Source organism: Platalea leucorodia (assembly GCF_965183815.1).
Source record: "Platalea leucorodia genome assembly, chromosome: Z".
Lineage (NCBI taxonomy): Eukaryota > Metazoa > Chordata > Aves > Pelecaniformes > Threskiornithidae > Platalea > Platalea leucorodia.
Genome location: NC_138858.1, coordinates 3,700,409 through 3,720,824, shown reverse-complemented (window position 1 = coordinate 3,720,824; position 20,416 = coordinate 3,700,409). Strand labels below are relative to the sequence as shown.

At 49.6% G+C, this 20,416-nt stretch overlaps 1 protein-coding gene across 2 annotated transcripts in view; it reads left to right on the top strand.

Annotated features, from left to right (window-relative positions):
* Positions 1 to 20,416, top strand: part of CTIF (cap binding complex dependent translation initiation factor) — a gene marked incomplete at both ends in the record, with an annotated part of 115,759 nt that overhangs the window by 75,938 nt on the left and 19,405 nt on the right. Inside the window, 2 exons of one of the 2 annotated variants that reach the window (XM_082336621.1) lie at positions 111 to 552; positions 2,307 to 2,606. In XM_082336621.1, coding sequence (XP_082192747.1) covers positions 111 to 552; positions 2,307 to 2,606 — 742 coding nt within the window. Of the gene's footprint in view, positions 1 to 110; positions 553 to 2,276; positions 2,607 to 20,416 lie in introns of both variants that reach the window. The other variant, XM_082336620.1, reaches the window with a different exon arrangement.

Sequence of the window (20,416 nt, the reverse complement as noted above, 5' to 3'; positions counted from 1 at the left end):
CCACAGGGCCCACCTGCCAAGAGCCAGGGTGTTTGGTGGGACAGAAGATGTGCTGACCAAACAGGACCATGCAGGAAAGGATGTACTAATGACTTCCTTTGACTTTGCAGGCGACAGCAGAGACTTCCCGGTGGAAACAAGTCTCAGCAGCACACAGATCATCAACAAGGTGGCACGAAACACAACAGGGACCACCAGAAACTCTATCAAGGAGGCCAGACCCCTCACTCCTCAGGGAGGACAGGCCACCACGGCTACAGCCAGAACCGGAGATGGCACCACAACCAGAAGCACTCGCCCAACGACAAAGAAACACACAGAAACGCCAAAGAGACTGAGAATTTGAAAATCGAGGACACCTCTGTCTGCACGGCGCATATTCCCGTGGAGACGCACCGGGGCCCAGAGGCTGTGGAGAAGCAGTCTCAGCAGTACATCCAGGAGTCAGAGACCAAGCGGAAAGACAGTATTCATGAGCGTATTGGGGAAAGACCCAAGATCAATTTGCTTCAGTCTTCCAAAGACAGACTGCGGAGGAGACTAAAAGAAAAGGTACTATTTCTTAGGGAAACATTGAGTTTCCCTTTTTCCAAGAGTCTGGCTGTTGGCCATTCTCCATACAAAGGGTGGGTTGGACTTAAGGGACCTTTCGATGAATGCACCCAACTTACCTAAATGTCCCAGTGTCAACACTTCTCTTGAAGTCTCTTCGTGCTTCTTCAGGAGACCTTTTATTAACACAGTGCTCGCCTGTTTGCTTGAGCTTGAGGTTGCTAGCGTGTGTTCTCCAAGAAGGACTGGGAACTCTCCTGCTACCCATGCAAAGACCCTCAGGGAAGGCTGGTGCACACGTGAGCTGCAACATGGGTGCTTCTTCCCCAGCTGACTGCCTCCCGGTCTGCAGAGCTCATCGGCTTTGCAAAGAGGTCTAAAAAAGGCAATTTGTCTCAACAACTACAGAGCTTTGACTTTTGAGTGCTGAATAGTTGGAGTCAGCTACTTAAAAAATTGATATCCATTTATCTCAGCAATTAATTGAAACGCCCTTATCTTTCCCCCTTCCTGCCAACAACCCAACAAGAACAAAACTGTTGCATGCAAGTGATGGAGGAGAAATCCTTTTTGGAAACAATATTCAGCCTCAGATTTCTGAGGAATTCAGAGATTATATCTTCATTTGCCCCCTGTGAAACTCAGATTCTTTCTCTTGAGATTCTTTTGTCAGACTGGAAAATGCATCCGTGGGGGTATCTCCAATGAGATTTCCAAAATGCGTAGCAAAAATAACCTGAACATATACAATTCCATGGGAGTGCATGTTAGAAATGTATACCTTTGAATGCATGTGCATTTACTATTTATGTATGTGGCATGAGGGGGAGGAAGAGATTTTGTTAGTTATTTTTATGTTCTTTAAAGCAATGGGAGTACAGCAGAGACTTTCAGAGTATTCATTTTAGTGCTCTCCCTGCGAATTTGTAGTCTTATAAGAAACAGATCACATAAGCACCCACTCTTGGCTGAGTGTTGTCAAAACAACTGGCCTCCTCATGGGAATTTTGGACAACCCCAACTGTTGGTTGGCATTGGGGTTGTCCGAAAAATTGCTACAGGTTTGTATTGTATAGCACGTTTTAAGACTGAACTAGAGGAGGAGAAGGGAGCAGGATACATGCCTTAAACTGGGGGAACAGGGCAAATGCATAATTACATGTTGAAAAGAAGCAATAAATTATATGGTGATGACATGAAGTGAAAAGTCTAACAGCCAAGAGATGGAAAAACTAAGAGTTTTTATAATACTGGGATCATGTGACATCTTTGATCTCAACTTAGATCGTTAAATATATATTAAAAAGTAGATATTTTTGTGGGATTGTTATCCGAGCATTTTGCAAACATCAGTGCACTTACAAAATAGAGGCAAAAAAATGTCCATTATCACCATGTTGCAGACACTCCCAGCAACCTGTCCAAGATGCCAAAGGCAGTCAGGGGTGGTCAGACCTTGGCATCCTGGCTCAGGACCCTTGAGCACATCTTCTCCCTAAGCCGAGGGGGAGGACTCTGAGATTGAGTATTGCAGGAAATGGGGAAAGGACATTTCTGGGTCAGAACTCATTCACTTCTGGTTTTCAATGCTGAGATGAGACCTTTGTGCCTCTAAAAGATGCTTTGATTTCTATGTCTGTTTGTATGTCTCCCCAACCCCCTTCCCCCTTTGCTGTTTGTGGAAGGACAAGGGCTGATATGTCTGTTTTTTCCTTGTGTAACAGACGCCTTGTCTTTCCCTTTTCACGGACCAGGACGAAGTTACGGTGGAAACCACCGATCCCGAAAAGAACAAAATGGACAAATTAATTGAAATCCTCAACAGCATGAGGAACAACAGCAGCGATGTGGACTCCAAGCTCACCACCTTCATGGAGGAGGCCCAGAACTCTACCAACTCTGAGGAGATGCTGGGGGAGATAGTCAAGACCATCTACCAGAAAGCGGTGACGGACCGCAGCTTTGCTTCCACAGCAGCCAAGCTCTGTGACAAAATGGCCCTCTTCATGGTGGAAGGAACCAAATTCCGGAGTCTGCTCCTCAACATGTTGCAGGTAATGAGATAAAATTAGTTGGTTAGATGCCTGCAGCTTCCCACCTGATCTTACCGTGCATTTGGACAGGAGCTGAGCTGTAACCAAATTCCTTTTAAAGCCAGTTGATAAGAGGAGAATGGAAGTGTACCTGTAATTTTGTCTGTACACATCTTTAATGGTTACCATAGATAACATGCCGCTGAAGGCATTGTAAAGTTACTCTTCATTCCCTTTTAATGAGCTGTACGTGGAATTATGGTATCTCACACCAGGACTCATCTGTGAAATGAGTGAGTTGCTTGTGGCAGCATCCCCATGGCATGAAGAGAAGTGAACTTGGAGGGTCTTACAGTGGAAGGTCTTTTTGCCGCTCTTTTCGGCTGGAGTCCATCTCAGCACCAGAGATACCAAGTCATGGTCCCTGAATAGGGTGTTGGTTGCATCACCTGGCTGAAGGGCTCGCTCCTGATTTCTGATTGCAACCCAGACAGAAATAATTTGTGTATGAGCTAATTATTCTGAGCGATTTGTTTATTGGTATACGAAGTACTGGTTGATTGTTCTGCTCCAAAACCATCAGTGACAGCAAAGTTGGGGGGGGCACAAAAAAGCAGTGGCTATCATAGCTGGTCCATGATAATGGTGTATGATGGGGAAACGGGACTGTCCTCACCTGCCCATGATCTGCTAGGGGGGAGTGTGCTTTACTGTGTCGCCACCATGCAAGGCGAGTTGCTGTCTGGGGAGGGTGTCACATGGACCTACGTCTTTCTGCCTCTTTGGAGGCAGGATGTGTAGAGCCGAAATGATGAATTTCCATCAATTTAATTTGCATTTCCATTTGGCCATTCCCTCACGTGCCATCTGCAGCACATACAAAGCTCTTGTTTTGTCTCTCTGTTCTCTGCGTGTGTTCAGTGCCCAGCATCACTCCAGTTTTTGGTACATCTCTTTGACCTTCTTGCTCTTGCCAGACCTCTCCCTTGGATGCTGTGCCTTGTGTGGACCAAGTCGCCTTTTGGGCAAGCCACATGTGGTTGTCACCCATGCTTCTGGTCCTGCGGTGGAGGAAGTCTTGCAATGAGATTGTTGTTTCTTCCTGCTCTCCAGATAGATACCTTCTCATGTCCGTTCAGCAGGCAAAGGGCTACCACTTGTGTTTGCAGAGATAAGAGAGAAGAAGCAGTCTTCTTCTGCCACCTCCACCAATATCGCTATTTGTGGGCAGCAGCATCCAGAATAGCAGTGCTCGCTAGGAATATTGGGAACTGGATTTCTTCCCCACCCCAAAAATGGCAATTGCCATTTTGTATTTAATGGAAACTTGGCCTAGAAATACATATTTTGAGGAAAATGTTTCTGGGATGGATTTTCATATGGAAATGAGAGGAAAGGTGGTAGCCAGTAGTCTGGTAGGCTTGGATATCTGCCAGACTCAGGGCTTTTAGGTTTGCTGTGTGAGCAGTCAGCCTTTCACCTTGGGCAGGTCTTTCCATCTCCCTCTGCTTTAGCTCCACCTGATGCCGTAGCAGGGAGATGTCCATGTGTGAGGACTACATGCAGAGGTGTGCAGGCTGATGGAGCAGGAGGATGGAGAAAACCAGGGTGTAGCTGTAATGTTAGAGCCAGGTTTAGAAAGCCCACTTGGATCTGGCCTAGCCTAGGTCCAAGGATGTATAATCCCAACCAAGATGAGAGCTTTATGCCATTGGGTTGTGTACAGGCAGGGCAAACCCCCCCGAGGATGGCTGGGAGGGGGTACCTGCCTGGAGAGGTGTTGGAAATGGCAGAGCAGACCTGAGAGTCAGTCTGTCCTTGTGGCGTTCTGGCTTTTTTGTGCCATTGAAACAGCCAGGAGCTGCGCAGCAAGTGGCTACAGCAGCTGCACCGGGCTGAATCCACATGGTTTTTCCATCTTGGACAATGATAATGTTCAGCAACATGGGAAACAGGGATATAAGGAGCAAAATAAAGTAATGAAAATCAATATTTAACATACACTAAGATAATTCTGAACAGTTACTGGTGCAGTTTTGCTTTTCTTGTTGCCGTAGCTGTGTATCAAACCCAGCATCTCTTCCTGCACCCACTCCTCCGCTTTCCCCTTGGGCACAACACATCTTGGGCCCATCATGTGTACTAAGTGGTGATTTTTCTCCTGATTGATTGATTGATTTCCAAAGCAATTACAAAGCAGGAGGAGACAAATTGCAGTCAACGTGAATCCCAGATCTAGCAGCAAAGGGCTGGAGGGACCTTTAACCCATCCGAGCATCCGACTCCTCCCATGCCAGGTAGCTTTTGTGTCTTCCCCCATGTGGCTGAGCAATGCTAAGAAATCCAAAATAAAGTCCTGAGCTATGCAAGTCTGGGAGCAATGGCCAGGGAGCAGCAGGGTGTTATCCAAAAGCTGAGGATGATGGCAGTCCTTCTGGGTTAAGGAGGACTCTTCCAACTTGCTTTCTTCTCTTGGCTCAGCACTGCCACCCCTACCAACAGACCCCACAGACTGATCTCTACTGCAAAGTCATCTGCAATAATAACTGGCTTCATATTCAGCTCTTCATAGCATGAATGTAGAATAATGTTTCTCATATCTCCAGAGTCCCTTAGTGCTTCCCAGGAACATGTAGCCAGTCTTCGTGTGATGGGAGCATGATGTCATTTGTGGAAAGCTGGGAAGAAATTAAATGTAAGGGGTGAGCAGGGTGTGTGGGTGACTGATTTCACGTGCAAGAGCATAGAAAAATATGCAAAAGGGATTTGCTCAGCCCTAAACTGCACATCTTTTGAAAATGTCTTAATGGGGCAAAAGGTGGCGGATCACTACAGGTCAAAAGCAGAGTGCTATATGAATTAAATAATGTAACATTTCCTTTCTGATAGTAAAGGATTTTTACTTTCTTCAAGCACAGGAGTTTTTTCCAACTGAAATAATCGGATGCATTCACATGATTCACGAAATACTTTGGTCAGCCCGAAACTGGGATTTTCTGTGATGCATTTAGGCTTGATAGCCCTGGCTGGAGACAGACCCAGGTATGAAGTGAAAAAGACTTGTTGCAGCTGCCTTGATGTGAAATATAGGGGTTAATGGTATTGATACATGATGTACTATCAATATCAATATGATATATTGACATATGGTTGATGGTATAACATTACCCAGCTCCAGTCCTGGCCCCTCAGGTATTTTCCATCAGCCGTTTCTAGATAATTTACCATTAATTAAAAAAAAAACCCCACAACTTTAATAACGTGCTTGCTCCAGAGCTGGATTTGTGTCTCTCTAGCACCTTTCAGACTAATCTGATCCCTGGACGTAAGGAGCTCGGCTCGCTGGGCACCGGCGAGCTGGGGAATTACTCTGCTGGGGTGTGATAAATCAGGATCAACGTGATCCCCCCCCAGCGCTGCTGGCGCCTGGGGCTGGATCACTCGCCCCCCCATCTGCTCCCAGCAGATGCTCCTGTTTTGTAGGGGCTTGTTTGTCCCTTTCTCTTGGGACTGCGATGGCAACGCCTCAGCCCCACTGGAGGATCTCATAAATTAGCGCATTAACCCATTGAGTCACCCTACCAGCATCCCGGTCCCTAGAGACAGCATCCCTGCACCCCGCTGGACCTTGAGGCAAGCAGCAAGGGGTTTTCCTGCAGGCAATAAACTGAATAAAGCGTCATTTTAACCTGGCTCTTCTCATATTTTCAGCTGTTGACAAGGTGCTCGTGCTCCAGGGCTGCACATGTTCACAGCTTATCTCAGGGAACTTGTTTTGATCCCAAAACAGATGCCAGTGCCGCGGCACAGGAATGCTGTCATGTCACCCACCTCCCTGCAGGCAGCTCCTCTAAAGAGCATCCCCTTGGCCGGCGTTGCACCTTTTCAGGCTCTTAAGGGAATCTATTGGGAAAACTCTGGTTTGAATTTATCCCTCACTCTCTGTTTTGGTCCCAAATCTTGGCTGAGTCTTGAATTTGGGTGCTGCAGACCTTTCGGGATGCTGAAGGGAGACGCGGAAAGTGGAGTCATGGGGTGGGCAGCTGGTCGAGCTCAGGGAGATGCTGCCATGCCGGGGATCAGCATTGGCAGGGGTCATTTGGGTTTGATTTTCTCCTCATTGAGTTTGGTTTGGTGTTTGGTACAAGGAGCGATTTTGGGCTGCACGAGGCCTTGGGATGGACCTAGCTGAATTGGGCATGGGGAGCTTGGGTGGATGGGGGCATGCAAGAACATCTTGGTGGGACACATGTATGGTTTCTTCGCCCCTCTAGAAATACCTTCTTAATTAATAAATTGAAAGTAAGTCTCCTGCGAGAGGTTTTTGCTTGTCATAGTTTCACTCGCTGGCTTGTACTGGCTGCGGTACTTTTCTTTTTCAGCGGAGGGGTGCTAAGCAATGTGCCACAAACCCTTCACATGTAACATAAGTTGGAGTATTCCTCTGTTGAAATGGCCGTGCTCTTTATAGCAGAGCTCTGTCTGCATCTGAGCTATGCAGAGCCAAGTGTATTATTAGAGTGGACATCACTGGGGCTGTAATTGTACACTGCTTCCCTTAGCAACCGCGGCCAACAACACATCAAACAGAAGGCTGATACCTTCTTTTAATAAAAAAAAAAAAAAAAACACCACAAAATGCACATCTTGACACAGAGCAGCAGGGCCCGCTGCAGGGCGCACGCCGGCCTCCAGCCAGAGCCAGCGCCAGCGCCTGGGACGTCCCTGCGGTTGGAAATGCCTTGGTGCAAGTGGAGAAGGGCTATTTGTTGCATACGCTATTGTATACCCTGTGGCATACCCTAATACATACCCTATTGTATACCCTATGGCATACCGTAATACATACCCTATTGTATACCCTGTTGCATACCCTATTACATACCTTAATGCCTACCCTATTGCATAACCTGTTGTGTACCCTATTGCATACCCTCATGGATACCCTGTGGCACACCCTAATGCATACCTGAATGCATACCCTGATGCATACCCTATTGCATACCCTATTGCACATCCTAATGCATACCCTATGGCATACCCTATTGCAGACCCTATCGCATACCCACACAGGGTTTCTTCATCGTCTTAGTTTAATGTCTTGATGCCCCAGAAATGGCCCTTCCTTGGTTCGGTGTCGTGCTTCGCTCTGGTTGTAAAAACTTGAGTCAAATCCCGTGGGTTTTGGCAGAGGTTGAACTTGGGTTCCCGTGGACTCAGCTGGGTTCAAGATGGTTGGTGTGACCACTTCTGGAAGGGTCAACCAAGGTGGTGGCCAAGCTCCTAAAACAAAACCTGTTGTCGTCAGCCCAGGCGGAGGATGGAAGAGGAAAATTTCAGTTGGAGCCCTTCTTGGGATGTAGATCTTGTAGCATTGGGTACTGGAGAATCAATCGGGGTGCAAAGGGAAGTGTTTACCACGCTGAGCATGAGGATTTGGGAGGAATGAGCTGAAATCCCTCCTTTTCCATAGGCTTCCTCATTATTTGAGCAAACAACTTAATCTCCCAGTAGTAGCAGCCCTTTCTGCATCGTAGGGGTTGTGAAGATAAAGACACCGAAGGGAACTGTGGGAATTGGGACATGGAAGTAATACACATGGTTAATGCTGAAATGCAGACTTTTTTTCCCCCTTAACATGATTAAGGTCTGGGTCTTCTGCGGGGAATGTATTGTGGTTTTACGGAGGCGGAGGCAGGAGGATCCGAGCACGGCTGGAGAGCATCTGACCTATATGTCACGTCCAGCATTGACTGCAAAACCCATTGGCCCTCTCTCTGTGGCTGTTTTTAATTTAATTTAATTACAGATGGTCCAGTTCATGCACAGAAAACACAGTGGTACCACTTGCCTTGGAAAAGGCATTGCCCAGGAGACATCAGAGAGGTTGCTTCATGGAAAGATAGCAGGGAAAAAAGGTCCCAGGGTCCCTGGAGCAAACCGCAAGGCCAGAAATATGCGTGTCTTGAGTGCTGCAGCGGCGAGGGTTTGCATGCTCAGCTCCATGGAGCAGCACCACATCCATCTCTTCGATCTGTGCATCAGCCCAGCGTCGCTGCCTTTGGTTTGTCTTCCAGAAGAGTTTGATGAGCTCCTCCCAAGGTGTGCTGGTGATTCAATGGGGAAAGCCACCTCGGCGCGAGCTGTTCCCCACCACTCTTCTCGGAGGATGAGGGACATCTCGGTGGTGAACCTCAGCGTTGATGTGTGCATGGGTGCTGCCAGCCCCACGGGAGCCCCACACAGGCAGAGAAATAGCAAACAATGTTGTGTAAACAGCTTCATTTGGGGGTTTGCAGAACCCTGCAGAGCTTGGAAACCTTTTTCCATACATTTCTGCACTGATGTTGACAGCGTTGTCCTGGTTTTCTAAACCATGGTGGGACTCACCAGCGAAAGCTGCCTGCTAAATGCAGCTTTGCAGATGGGATTTATTTTCTATACTCCCAGGGAATTCAAAGGCAATTCTAAATTCTTGCACACACATATATACATAGTATATATACAGGCTTGGAGGGGGAGAGGGAGCGCAGCCCCACGGGTGGCTCTGAGGAGCATCCCCAGCTGCCTGCATCCTCCTGCTCTCAAGCACGGAGAAAAGGAGGAGCGGGAAGGAGACGCATTCCCTCTCATTTGCCCCAAATTGTGTCTCTGAAGATGCTCTGCAATTCTGTAACAGGGTGTTTATTATTTTATTTTTATTATTATTTATTAGTTTATTGGTTTTATTTTATTATTTATTGCTTTGTTATTTTAATAATGTTATTCTTTTATTGTTATTTTATTATTTTACATAGTCATCCGGGGCCAAACGTAACCCATGCAACTGTCGGCAGCGGGCAGGAGAGGGAGCCTGGGGAGCGGGCTGGCACCCTGCCTGCGCTGGCAGGTGAAGGGCAGAGCCGGGTATCAATTAGAGCTGGCCCCGCCGTTACTCGTGAGTCTGGCCAAGCCATCGCCGCCTGCCCGTAGTAATAACGCTCGCTTGGCTTTGCCGTCGAGGTTACGGGAGCCGCTGGCAGACGGGTCCCATGCGGGTCTGTGAGTTATTGGAGAGCCCCGGATTAAATATCAAGCTGCGTTCTTTAAACTTGCCGCTTTTCCCAAGTGGAGCGATGGCTGTAGGAGCCGTCCAGCTCCTTCGCAGCCTTGCCATGACACGGGAACGTGGCAGGGGCAAGGGAGCGCCGGGCATCACCTCCTTGGAGGCTGATGGTGAGATGTGGGGGGATTTAATGGAGTGCAAAAAGGGGTTTAACCCAAGATCTGGGATTTTAATGGAGTGCAAAAAGAAGGCAACAATTTCCTACTGATAGGAAGGAGAGGATGGGGACAGGAGCTGTTCCCCATGAGCACTAGGAGCCCTCCAAACTGGGAATAGCTGAGCGAGACCCCAAATTAAATCAGCTGCGGGGTTGCACTGCACATCAGTCCTCAGCCCGAGCCCAGGGATGGGTTTCAGGGCTCACAGCCCCTTGAGTTGATTTGCAGCTGGAGGTGGCCATAGGGCCACCGAGGTACCAGTGAGCATCACAGGAGATGCCAAGAGGGTCGCCTTCACGGCCCTACGGGTAGCTGGGGGCTGGAGTCCATCCGACGCAGCCACGCTCGTGGCTCTGGACAGAAAAGGTGTTTAGTTTTGAGTAGCAGGGCATTGTGCAGTTGAGAGATTGGCGGGAAGCAGGACTAAGTTGCAAAAAAAAAAACAAAAACGTTAGAGTTTAAGGAATGGCATATTTGACTGGAATTCAATGCGCTGGTAAGATTTTATATTGCAATGCTCAGGTGTGTCATGAAAATAGCCATCACCTTTACTCCGTAAATAAGTTGTGTGTCGTTTCTCCTGGCTCCTTTTCACCCTGGAGGGTCCGAGGCTGCAAGGTGGGGACCAGGCCCTGCTCCAGCACATGGTGTGGCCTCAGGGGTGGTACCTGGTGTCCCATCATCTCCGCTGGCCAGTGGATACCCTATCTGGGCATCTTCCAGTGGTGGTGGGACTCAGCCGAGGTTCCTCTTGGTCCTGCAGGCTGGCAGTGAGCAGTGTCAGGATCATCCCCAGCTGAGCCGCTGCCTGCTTCTGCTGCCTGCTGCTGCTGCCTGCTGCCGCTGCCTGCTAAAAGCACAGCCAAGTTCAGACCAGGGGACTTTGGGTGGTGGGACCCGTGCACACCCTGTGTATGGGCTGCAGCAGAGAGGCAACACGGAGCAGAGGCTCCACCGGGCTCTAGGTGGAGACTGCAGACTGCGCAGCCTGCCTGCAGCCTGCCTGCAGCCTGCCTGCAGCTCTGGGCCAGATCCAGGCAGCGGGCTACCGGTGGGGTGGGCTCCTAGCTGCTCCCATACATTGCTGGTGGGTGAGGATGCTCGGGGCCACGCAGGGTCCCCCTGGGGCTTTGGTAGGAGAGGCAGCAAAAAAAACAAAGCCTCAAAATCCATTTATCCATTGACTGAGAGGTAAGGAAATGCCTGAGGACCCCCCTCCACCCACTACACCGCAGGCAGGTGGGGCGCTTCAGCGTTGAGATCCCCTCAGACCAGGCTGTACTGGCATCAGCTCCAGCTCTCCGTTTTCTCCTGAAAGGCTCAAATCCAGCCCTGGGATATGGGAACACATTTCTGCCAGCCCAGGGATTCAGCCGGCCAAAGCACCCTCTTGCCAGACCATCTGCTCCTGCCTGCTCTGGCATAAATCTGGCTCAGGCTGCTGCAGCCACCCCGAGGTGAGGATTTTGGGATGCTGCTGGGTTGGAAGATCCCTGCTGCCGGTACCCACAGCCGCCCTGCCATCCCTAGCCCTGCTCTTAGCTGGTTCCCTTCACCTTGCCTGGGGACAGGATTTTCGGAGGCTTATTGGGACCCTGCGATGTGTTACCCTGCCTGGGACCCAGACTGCAAACCTCCACGTCCCCCAGTCACTTTGCTAGGGGATGAAGCATCCTTCTGGCAGAGGAGAACTCGGGAGAAGCAGATGCCAGGGACGTCACCTCCTGAGTTAAGGCCAGAACAGACACAGCAGAGCTGGGGTTTGGGTAGAAGAACATTGGAGAGGGCAGCACCTCTTTTTCTTTCCTGGGAAAGGGGGAAAATGCGATAGCTTGTGCTTTGCCCATTGCTGGCATTGCTCGGCTGCAGACGCATAGGATACGGGGGATGCTCTTGTGCTTGCCAGCAGGAAATGTCTTTTTTTTAAGGATTTCTAGCCGAGCCACAAGAATTTGTGCTGAATTCGGTTTCCAACCGAGTGGGCTTGATCAACATGGATTTTGGCTGGTCTTTACAGCTGGCCTGCTGTGGTGGCACACAGAGAGATGGTCCCGTGGGACCTGCAGCATGGGTGTCACAGCGCAGGCACCCTCAGCATCCCCTGGCCAGGCTTAGGCTCAGTTTTTTCACTGCTGGATGTTGTGTGTACCTACCTGTCAAAATCTGAATTTGGAGAATCAATGCTGCTGTGGAGTCCACGTCCCCTTTACCTCCTCTGTGGCTATCATTTTGCACAGCCTTATCTTTTCCTGCTGCTGACACTTAAACAAGCATATGCAAAATGATGACGTGAAGTGGCTTTTGTGGGAAGAGTCCTGGGAGCGGAGGAGCTGGAGGATACACAGCGGGTGAGAAATGGGATGGACGAGGAGTGTTTCAGGTCCCTGTCCCATGCCTGGCCAGCAAACAGAGCTGATACCGGTGCGAAACACAGCATCCGAGGACAGGAGCAAACGAAGCGTGGCTGGATGATGCCACCCCATCGTCACACGTCCTCTGGTCTCATCACTGCTGCTGCCACCCATGGAGTCTCCCCCTGTGCTCTTTCCACTCACCAGGCATCCAAAACCAGTGCTTCCTTTCCCCTTCCCAATGATAAATTCCTCCACTTTGCTGTCTTTCTTTCTTCCTTTCTGTCTTTCTTTTTCTTTCTGTCTTTCTTTCTCTTTCTTTCTTTCTTCCTTTCTTTCTTTCTTTCTTTTTTTCTTTCTTTCTTTCTTTCTTGCATTCTTTCTTTCATTCATTCATTACTGTTGCTCTGCATATTATATTTTTAATAAAGAGGGGGTAGGACAGTCAGCTCTGGCAGAGCTAGGAACCCAAACCCAGTGATATTATCACCTCCAGTCCAGGGGCAGCAGGAGCTGAAAGCAAAGACAGCGAGAGCAAAGCATGCACCAGCTAAGGAAACAGTGTCAGGCTGGAAAAACAAAACCTTTCCATTTCTGCTTCATTAATAAAAATAAGGTGTGTTTCCCTGCATCCCTTTAATATTCCGGCCCATGCCATCTGGTGGTCTTACGGTGACGCTCACAGTCAGCCGCTCCGCCAATATGCTGCAAAGTACGACATGTTAATCATGACTGTGCCTTTAGTGATAGAAAGTTTGGAGGGATCAAGGGGTTTTGCAGGTTAATGTTGTTTTCTGCAGCTCTTTTCTGTAATCTCAGTTTTTCCAGCATGGATGGGCAGCTTCAGAGGCATTGTAGGGTGCTCAGTACCTGCATGCTTCAGGGAATGAGCAGAAAAGATTAATGCATCTTTTACATCCATTAAAAATGACCAAAAAAAAAAATAGACAAATACATTTGCTATAGCAGAAGCTCCCTGGCTTCATAGGTTTTTGTAAATATTAGCCCCTGAGAAAGATTTTCTGAGCTCTATTGTGTAAATAACATTTTTTAGCAGGCTGGTACTTCACCTCCAGGACCCGGCTTTCAGTGGTCACTTGTCCCCCATCCCAGGGAGCCCAGAGCTGCATTTCCAGCAGGGAGCTCCAGCACCCATACCCAGTGCCCATCGGATGCTTGGCCACGGCGGTGGGAGAGACGGGGTGAAAAGCAGGCGGAGGAGATAAGAGGGTTGTCAGCCCCTTTGCTTTCCAGCATGTTTGCTCAGTGATGTTGAGTGCTGGGCCAGAGCCACCACCTCCCTGCAGACTAAACAGTTGCAATGTTTTCTCCCATGACCAAAAGAATTTAGAAAAGGGTCCCGGTATGAAACTTTACACGAACTCTGGGTGCCACGAATATCTCTGGCTGGGAGTCTGTTAACTCCTCCAGTTCCCTTCTTGCCCATGCAGTTCAATCTCTGGGCAGATGAAGGGAAAACTCATCCCGTGATGAATCTGGCTGGCTGCCTGCAGGACCCCTGGTGCTCTCCCACCCGCCGCATTTTTGCGCATCTATCTTTCTTTTTTTGTTTTGCTTTCTTTTAAAGGAGAAAGCCAAGATCTCTCTAGACATAATAGAGCTCCGGAGTCTTAGCACGGGAAGGACATGGACCTGTTGGAGTGAGTCCAGAGGAGGACACAGAAGTGATCCGAGGGCTGGAGCACCTCTGCTGTGAGGACAGGCTGAGAGAGCTGGGGTTGTTCAGCCTGGAGAGAAAAGGCTGCGGGGAGACCTGATTGCGGCCTTTCAGTGCTTAAAGGGGGCTTAGAAGAAAGATGGGGACAGACTTTTTAGTAGGGCCTGTAGCGATAGGACAAGGGGTGATGGTTTTAAACTGAAAGAGGGTGGATTCAGACTGGATATAAGGAAGAAATATTTTACGCTGAGGGTGGTGAAGCACTGGCACAGGCTGCCCAGAGAGGTGGGAGATGCCCCATCCCTGGAAACATTCAAGGCCAGGTTGGACGGGGCTCTGAGCAACCTGATCTGGTTGAAGATGTCCCTGCTTATTGCAGGGGCGTTGGACTGGGTGGCCTTTGAAGGTCCCTTCCAGCCCAAACCATTCAATGATTCTGTGATGATTCTCTAACACCCCATGCCTCTTGGACCTCTTTGTGGCCATTTGTGTGCACTGAGGTCCATCCAACTGTTGTCCACTTCCCTGTGCCACCCAGCTCAGGGGCTTCCACCGCAGGGGCAGGTTTCAGGGATGGGGGAAGACACCAGGGCTTCATTCATGCATTGGTCCTGGCTTGCAGAGAAGCAGAGGTTGAACATCAGTGGCTTGCACTCCACAGCTCAGGAGATTGATGGTCCCACCCCATGGTGAAGGACCACCAAGCACATACTCGCTGGAAAGGTCTTAGCATCCCATAGGGAAAGCATCCTGCTGCCAGCTCCCGGGCACCCAGGAAGATCCCACCTAGGACTGAGCTGGTGTATACCAGGAGCGCCAGTGCAGAAAAGCTCCTCACGGCAAACAGGATTAGCTGCCTGCTTTTTTTCCCTGCCTGGTTTCATTCATCTGCGGGCAGGCTGGCGTTTCAGTGGGCACAGCTTCATTTCAAATGCAAGCTGCATTTCTCCATCCACGGTACCTGGACAAAGCAGCACCTGCCTCCACAGACATGTTTCCTCCTCTTATATCCCTCTTTGCAAACTTGACTCATCCCCATAGACCCCTCGACACCTCCGCCTTATAAAGAGGACACATTGCATGTGCAGAGCTTAAAATAAGAATGCAAAATCCCCCCAGGCTGCAAAGCTGGGCATCTCCGGCTCTGGCATTTGCAAGCGGGATCCATCCATCAGCCTCTGTCGAGGTCCCAGTCATCGCCCCGAGTTGGCATTGGGTGTGGGATGGGTGTTTTTTCAGGCACAGAAGTGAACTCTGAGCAGATGCTTGGCATGGTGTTGGGGCTCAGACCTTGCCCTGATGCAGGGAAGGGCTTGAAAACTGCCCATCAAACCATCCCCACCCATATGAAACAGCCCCTATACACTTGCTTGGGGATTTCTTGAAACCAGCATGGTTTTACACTGAGCTCATGCTTTGGGGAACATGGCCCGTGGGCTGGGAGATTTATAGTAATATATTTTTCCATGCAGTGGAGGTGCCAGCGCTGCTGCAGGTGCTGGGATGGGCAGGGATCCGCTGTGCTTGGTCCCCTCTCTTCCTACCACCTCTGTGTAGCAGGGAGGAGATTGCTGGCCTGGGGACGAGATGCTCTTGGGGACATGGATTAATTTGTATTTCTTCATGGTCCCTTGTCTCCCCACCAGTCCTTCCCCACGGGACTGAGAAGCTGGCTTCTGGCTCTCAAAAGTGTCATTCATTCCCTATGTCCATGTGTCCTGCTGTCTGTCTGTGTCCCTCTGCTCACTGTAAGGCTGGGGCAGGCCACGACTTTTTGCTGTGTGATTGTGTCTGGGTTCATGGGATAACAGGGCTTTAAAGTGGTGATAAACTGCTGTAATCCAGCTGAGCTGACACCCTGGCACGTGTTTGGGAATCCAGAAAGGTGCTAGATAGGAAGGGCAGCAATAAAAATTAAGTAACAAGGAAGACAACTCTGTCACCTGGGTACCGCTGGAGGAGGTGCTGGCAAACATCCTCTGGTGAAGCAACCGGAGCTCCCAGAGCATCCCGCTCTCTTTTCCAGAGTATTTCTGCTCTGTGCATTATCGCACTTGAAAATTATTTGGAGAATAACGTGGTATCCTGCGATTACATGGTATAAGCCTTGGTAACTCAGCGGAGATGCGAATGTGTTCTGGTGGCAATGAGATTTGCTCCAATTCAGCAGTAAGCTCTGCTGACCCATGGGACGGGGTGTCTTCCCAGGACGTGGCCACATCTCAATTCTGATTATTTTCCTTCTATGAGAGAGAAGAAGGAAATAACAGGAGACCAGGGGATTTCCTTTGGGCTGCCCCTTCTCCCCGCTCTGCTTTCTCTGGGTCATTAAAGAAGATTTTCACACCAGGACAAAATGGTGTTTGCTGTTTGTGGTGTGCAGACCATGCTCCTTCACCCTCCTGGACATCTCAGACCATCCACTGAGACAGTGCTCCAAAATCTCTAGCAACTGCTCAATTAACAGCGACGCTTTTCTGTTTGCACATCTATTATTATGTTCCCACCTGGATGATTTAAACCTCGACTGAATCAATGATTAACTGCTTGCACCTCTGCGGCCCCTGAGGACCTCAGAGGCATCTCTGGCTCAAGCCGTGGGACGCCCACGTCGGGTGGGTAATTGCCGTTGATTCCAGATTTGGAGCCAGACAGAGAGGTCATGGTGAGACCAGGGAGCAGGAGGTTCAAGTGACCACCCACTTGGTCACCTCGGGGTGTTTGGAGATGTGGGAAGTACCGATAGGTTAGCAGCTGCCTCGGTTACCCAAACCTGAGGAATTTAAAATACATGGGTGTTCCTGATCCTGGGAGTTTGCTCAGCATCTCCTTTAGAAGAATGAGGAGTTTTCTGACCTTACTTTCCCCTTCCTGCCCAAATCCTTTTGAGAGGAATAAGCACTATTTGTGTCTGTCCAATGGCTGCAGGATCTTTGGTGAGTTGTTCTTGCAGAATTGGTCAGTGGCATTTAATGCAAGTTATATATTGTCTGGTGGTCAACTGATAGGTGGTAGGTGCCCGTGGGGTGGTGGGCACAGTCCTGGTAACCTGGACCTTCACCATGCGATGCATTTTGAAGACCTCTGTGATTAGAAACATTCACAGAGCTGTGGCCGTCATGAAACCAGGTCCACACTGAATGCCACCAGTAGGATTTGCTGCTCTTCACAAAATGGCCTAAAGACCCTGAAAAGAAGCCAGTGCACATTCATCTGGTGCAGATCCAGCTTGGAGGAAACAGCGTGATGGAAGTCTGTAGGAGTGAAATGCCTCATGGCTGGGTGAAGCTGGGACCTTTGCAAGGCTGGGCACAGGGTGTCATCTGTAATTTAAAGGCTTTATCTGCTTTAAATGTTAATAGCTCCTTTGTTGGAGTAATAACAATTGCTGTGATTTGCCTGTCTCAGTCACACGCCCCAAAGCACTTTGCAGAGGAAGATGAGTAAATCGTTCCCGTTTGCCATCTGGGAAGTCAGGGTACACAGGTGATGGGAGCCCATGCGGAACTGGAAATAAATCTCAGTCTCCTGTGCTGTGGTTGCCCGGTCCTGAGTGGAAGCTGTTGGCTCAAAGCAGGTTTTCTATCATCGTCTTACTCTGCTTTGTCTGATTGTCCCTGGGCTGGCAGTAGCATGGGCAGGGATCCTGTGGTGGGATCTCAGTATGGTTTGGTCCTCAGGGAGTGTCGGTGTGGTGCAGGCAGAGAGGCCTGGAGTGTTGCTGCGGGTGGTTGGAGGAAGAGCAGAGCCCATGGAAGAACTGATGATCCCACCTCATGTCCCACCATCTCCGGTGGTTTAATACAGCAAAGGAGCTCGTGTAGTGGTGTCCATGTGGAGTGAGATGTTCCTGATGAAGCTGTGGGCAACAGCTCTGCTTGAGAGGCACTCGGTGACACCCCGAGCATCCATGGGCGAAGGTGTTCGATCACTCCCTGGTGCCGCCACAGGTTTCTCCAGCACCTCCTGAGCTTCTTCTGAATGCCGGTGCTACAGACTGCTCATCTCACTGGGTTATACTCCCCAGAAAGCAAAGCTATGCTTCAGAGCCTCCTCCAAGCCAGGACCTGAATACGAGTGTTATTTAAATTATAAACAGGGAATAATACAGCGATGTTAAGTGTGCAAAATGTCATTTATCAGAGCCCTTTCTAGGAGGGTTTGGGGAGGGAGCAGGTGGAGGATGTGCTGCTCAGGAGAGCAACGAGGGACGGATGCTGTCCCAGCCCCTACCCACCAGCTCCCTCCTCCAACCCATTTTATTTGTCTCAGGCCCTTTCCAAAGAGCCATTTAAGGCTCCAACCTTTTGTAGCACATTGACAGTAAGATCAAGTATTTAGCACAGCCTCTCTCAGCTTTTTATATAGCGCCTAGCACTGATATCTAAGCGTTATATATTTCTTTTTGTGCAGTATTTCTGACTCAGTATTTCCTGCCTCCTTGACAATGACTGAGTAAACAGCAGGGCTGCCAGAGGAAGAGCCCTGTGTTTACAGAGCAACAAGCCCAAATGTGTCTTTTTTTTTTCCATCAGAAGGTGGCGATGCTTAAATTAACCCTCATTTTTATCCCACACTAAACTTTTGCCCTCTAACTTGCTGCTGACAGTCAGCCATGAGTTGGTGGGCCCAGATCTGGGGGAAAGTTATTTGGGACTCGTCTTAAAAAAAGTGTGGCGAACTCCCAAGGGATGAGTTTTCGGCTGCAGCTGTCTAGGCTGGAGCGAGGGCTTAGGTCCAATGGCAAAATGCTGCTTCTTGTCCTGCTTGACTCTGCTGCTCACCGAAAATGGCAGAGGATGGATTTTCCTCCTCTCCCATGGAGTAGCCTCCTCTTGGCTCTTCTAGCTTGGTCCTGGTCTTGGAGAGGTCTCACATCTGTGTCAAGAAAGGATGGCATTGCATGAGCTGCATCTACACTGAGAGGAGGGTGGGCTTTCACTTGAGTGCAAGAGTGGAGAGCCCCAAGATAAAGGCATTTTCTATTTCCATTGCTGGCAGGAGCTTCAGCCAAGCTTGGAAGGGGTCCAACAGGGGATGTCAGAGGGTGGACTGAGCAGTGGCCCATTTCTATCATGCATGAACACAGGCCACCCCTCACCTACCCATCATGCGTGGTGAGGTCCAATGTGATGAACATGCTTAGCCTTCAGGTTTATGCCCCAAACTTGTCCTATGTGAGACCTCTTTAGAGGTCCCCTTGGCAACCCTCCACCTTGCCACATGGTTTCCCAGTGAACTCTTCTCCCAAACCAGGCAGAGAAGGGAGGACAACCCTGCTACCTGGTATAAATACATTTTATTTTAAACTATAGGCACTGAAGGAAGCTCATCCCGTAAACGCGCCCAGATTATCTACAGGCCAGGGCACCCCCAAATTAGTAATACAATTCATGTTTAAAAATACAGCCAAACTGATGAAAGATAATTTGCTTACTGCCCTGACATCACCACCTAAACATGGGGCAAGCCAATCCACAGGTTATTTTTATATAACTCCGTGAGGCATTTCCAGAGCAAATAAAGTTCACTGGGCAGGGCAGAGACCTGGCTGTCTGGTTTCAGCACTCTTCAGTGTCCTCAAGGCTTCTCATCAGCGCTGCAGAGGTCTGCGGGTCAGGGCACCGCTCCATCGGATGTGCCCTGGGCACGCGGGACATGGGTTTTGTTCTCCATTGGGCTGCTCTTCGCTGCCGGGAAGCTCTTCACCTCTCCCACACTCTTGATCTGTCTCATCTGTTTTGGTTGCAAACTGTTTGGAGAAGCAATTGAGTTGCTCTCCACATTCTCCATGCCTGGCATCCAAACATGGACACCTCAAGGAAGGTGGGACACCTCTGCACGGGCGGCATTTGAGTTGGCTTGCCCATCTGTGTGTGCCGTGGTACCAGTCAAACCTGGTGTCTGAAGGCCAAATTTAAGGACAAAGCTCCCTGTGCCACCTTCCTCCTGCCCGCCTTTACACTGGTGTAGCACCAACCTGCGGGGCCAAAGCAGATGGGTATCTCAGGATGCTTCAGGACAGTCCTGGCACTGCAAGTCCGGCTACCATGGAGGTTCAGCTCCTGGCAAGCCCAGCTCTTGCATGTAGGCAGGCATGGTCCAAAAAACCTTAATTCCTGCCTCTGGCAAGGTGCTTTTCCTACTTCGTTGAAGGAATTGGTATCAGCACCCCTTTTGCAGAGTACATGCAAACGATCCCCTTTTGCTCCGAGGGAGTTGCTCCATGGCCACTGGTGAAATTTGGCCCAACCTGAGGCTGCAAATGGAGCAAAATTATTCCAACTGTGGTATCATGTTCTGGGTCAAAATGTTCACAGTGACCTCTGTGTCCATCCAGCGTTATGTCCCCCACTACTGTCCTTTGTGGGGGTCCATGAAAGTCTGCACAAACTTTCTGGTGACTTGGGGGGATTGGGAGAGCACCTGGGTCCCTTTTCTTTTGCTAGGGTTGTCTTCTTCAGCTGCAAAGCTGGGGACAGAGTGTTCATTGATGTCTCTGCTGGGTGGCATCACCCACTGGGTGCTGTAGGATGAAA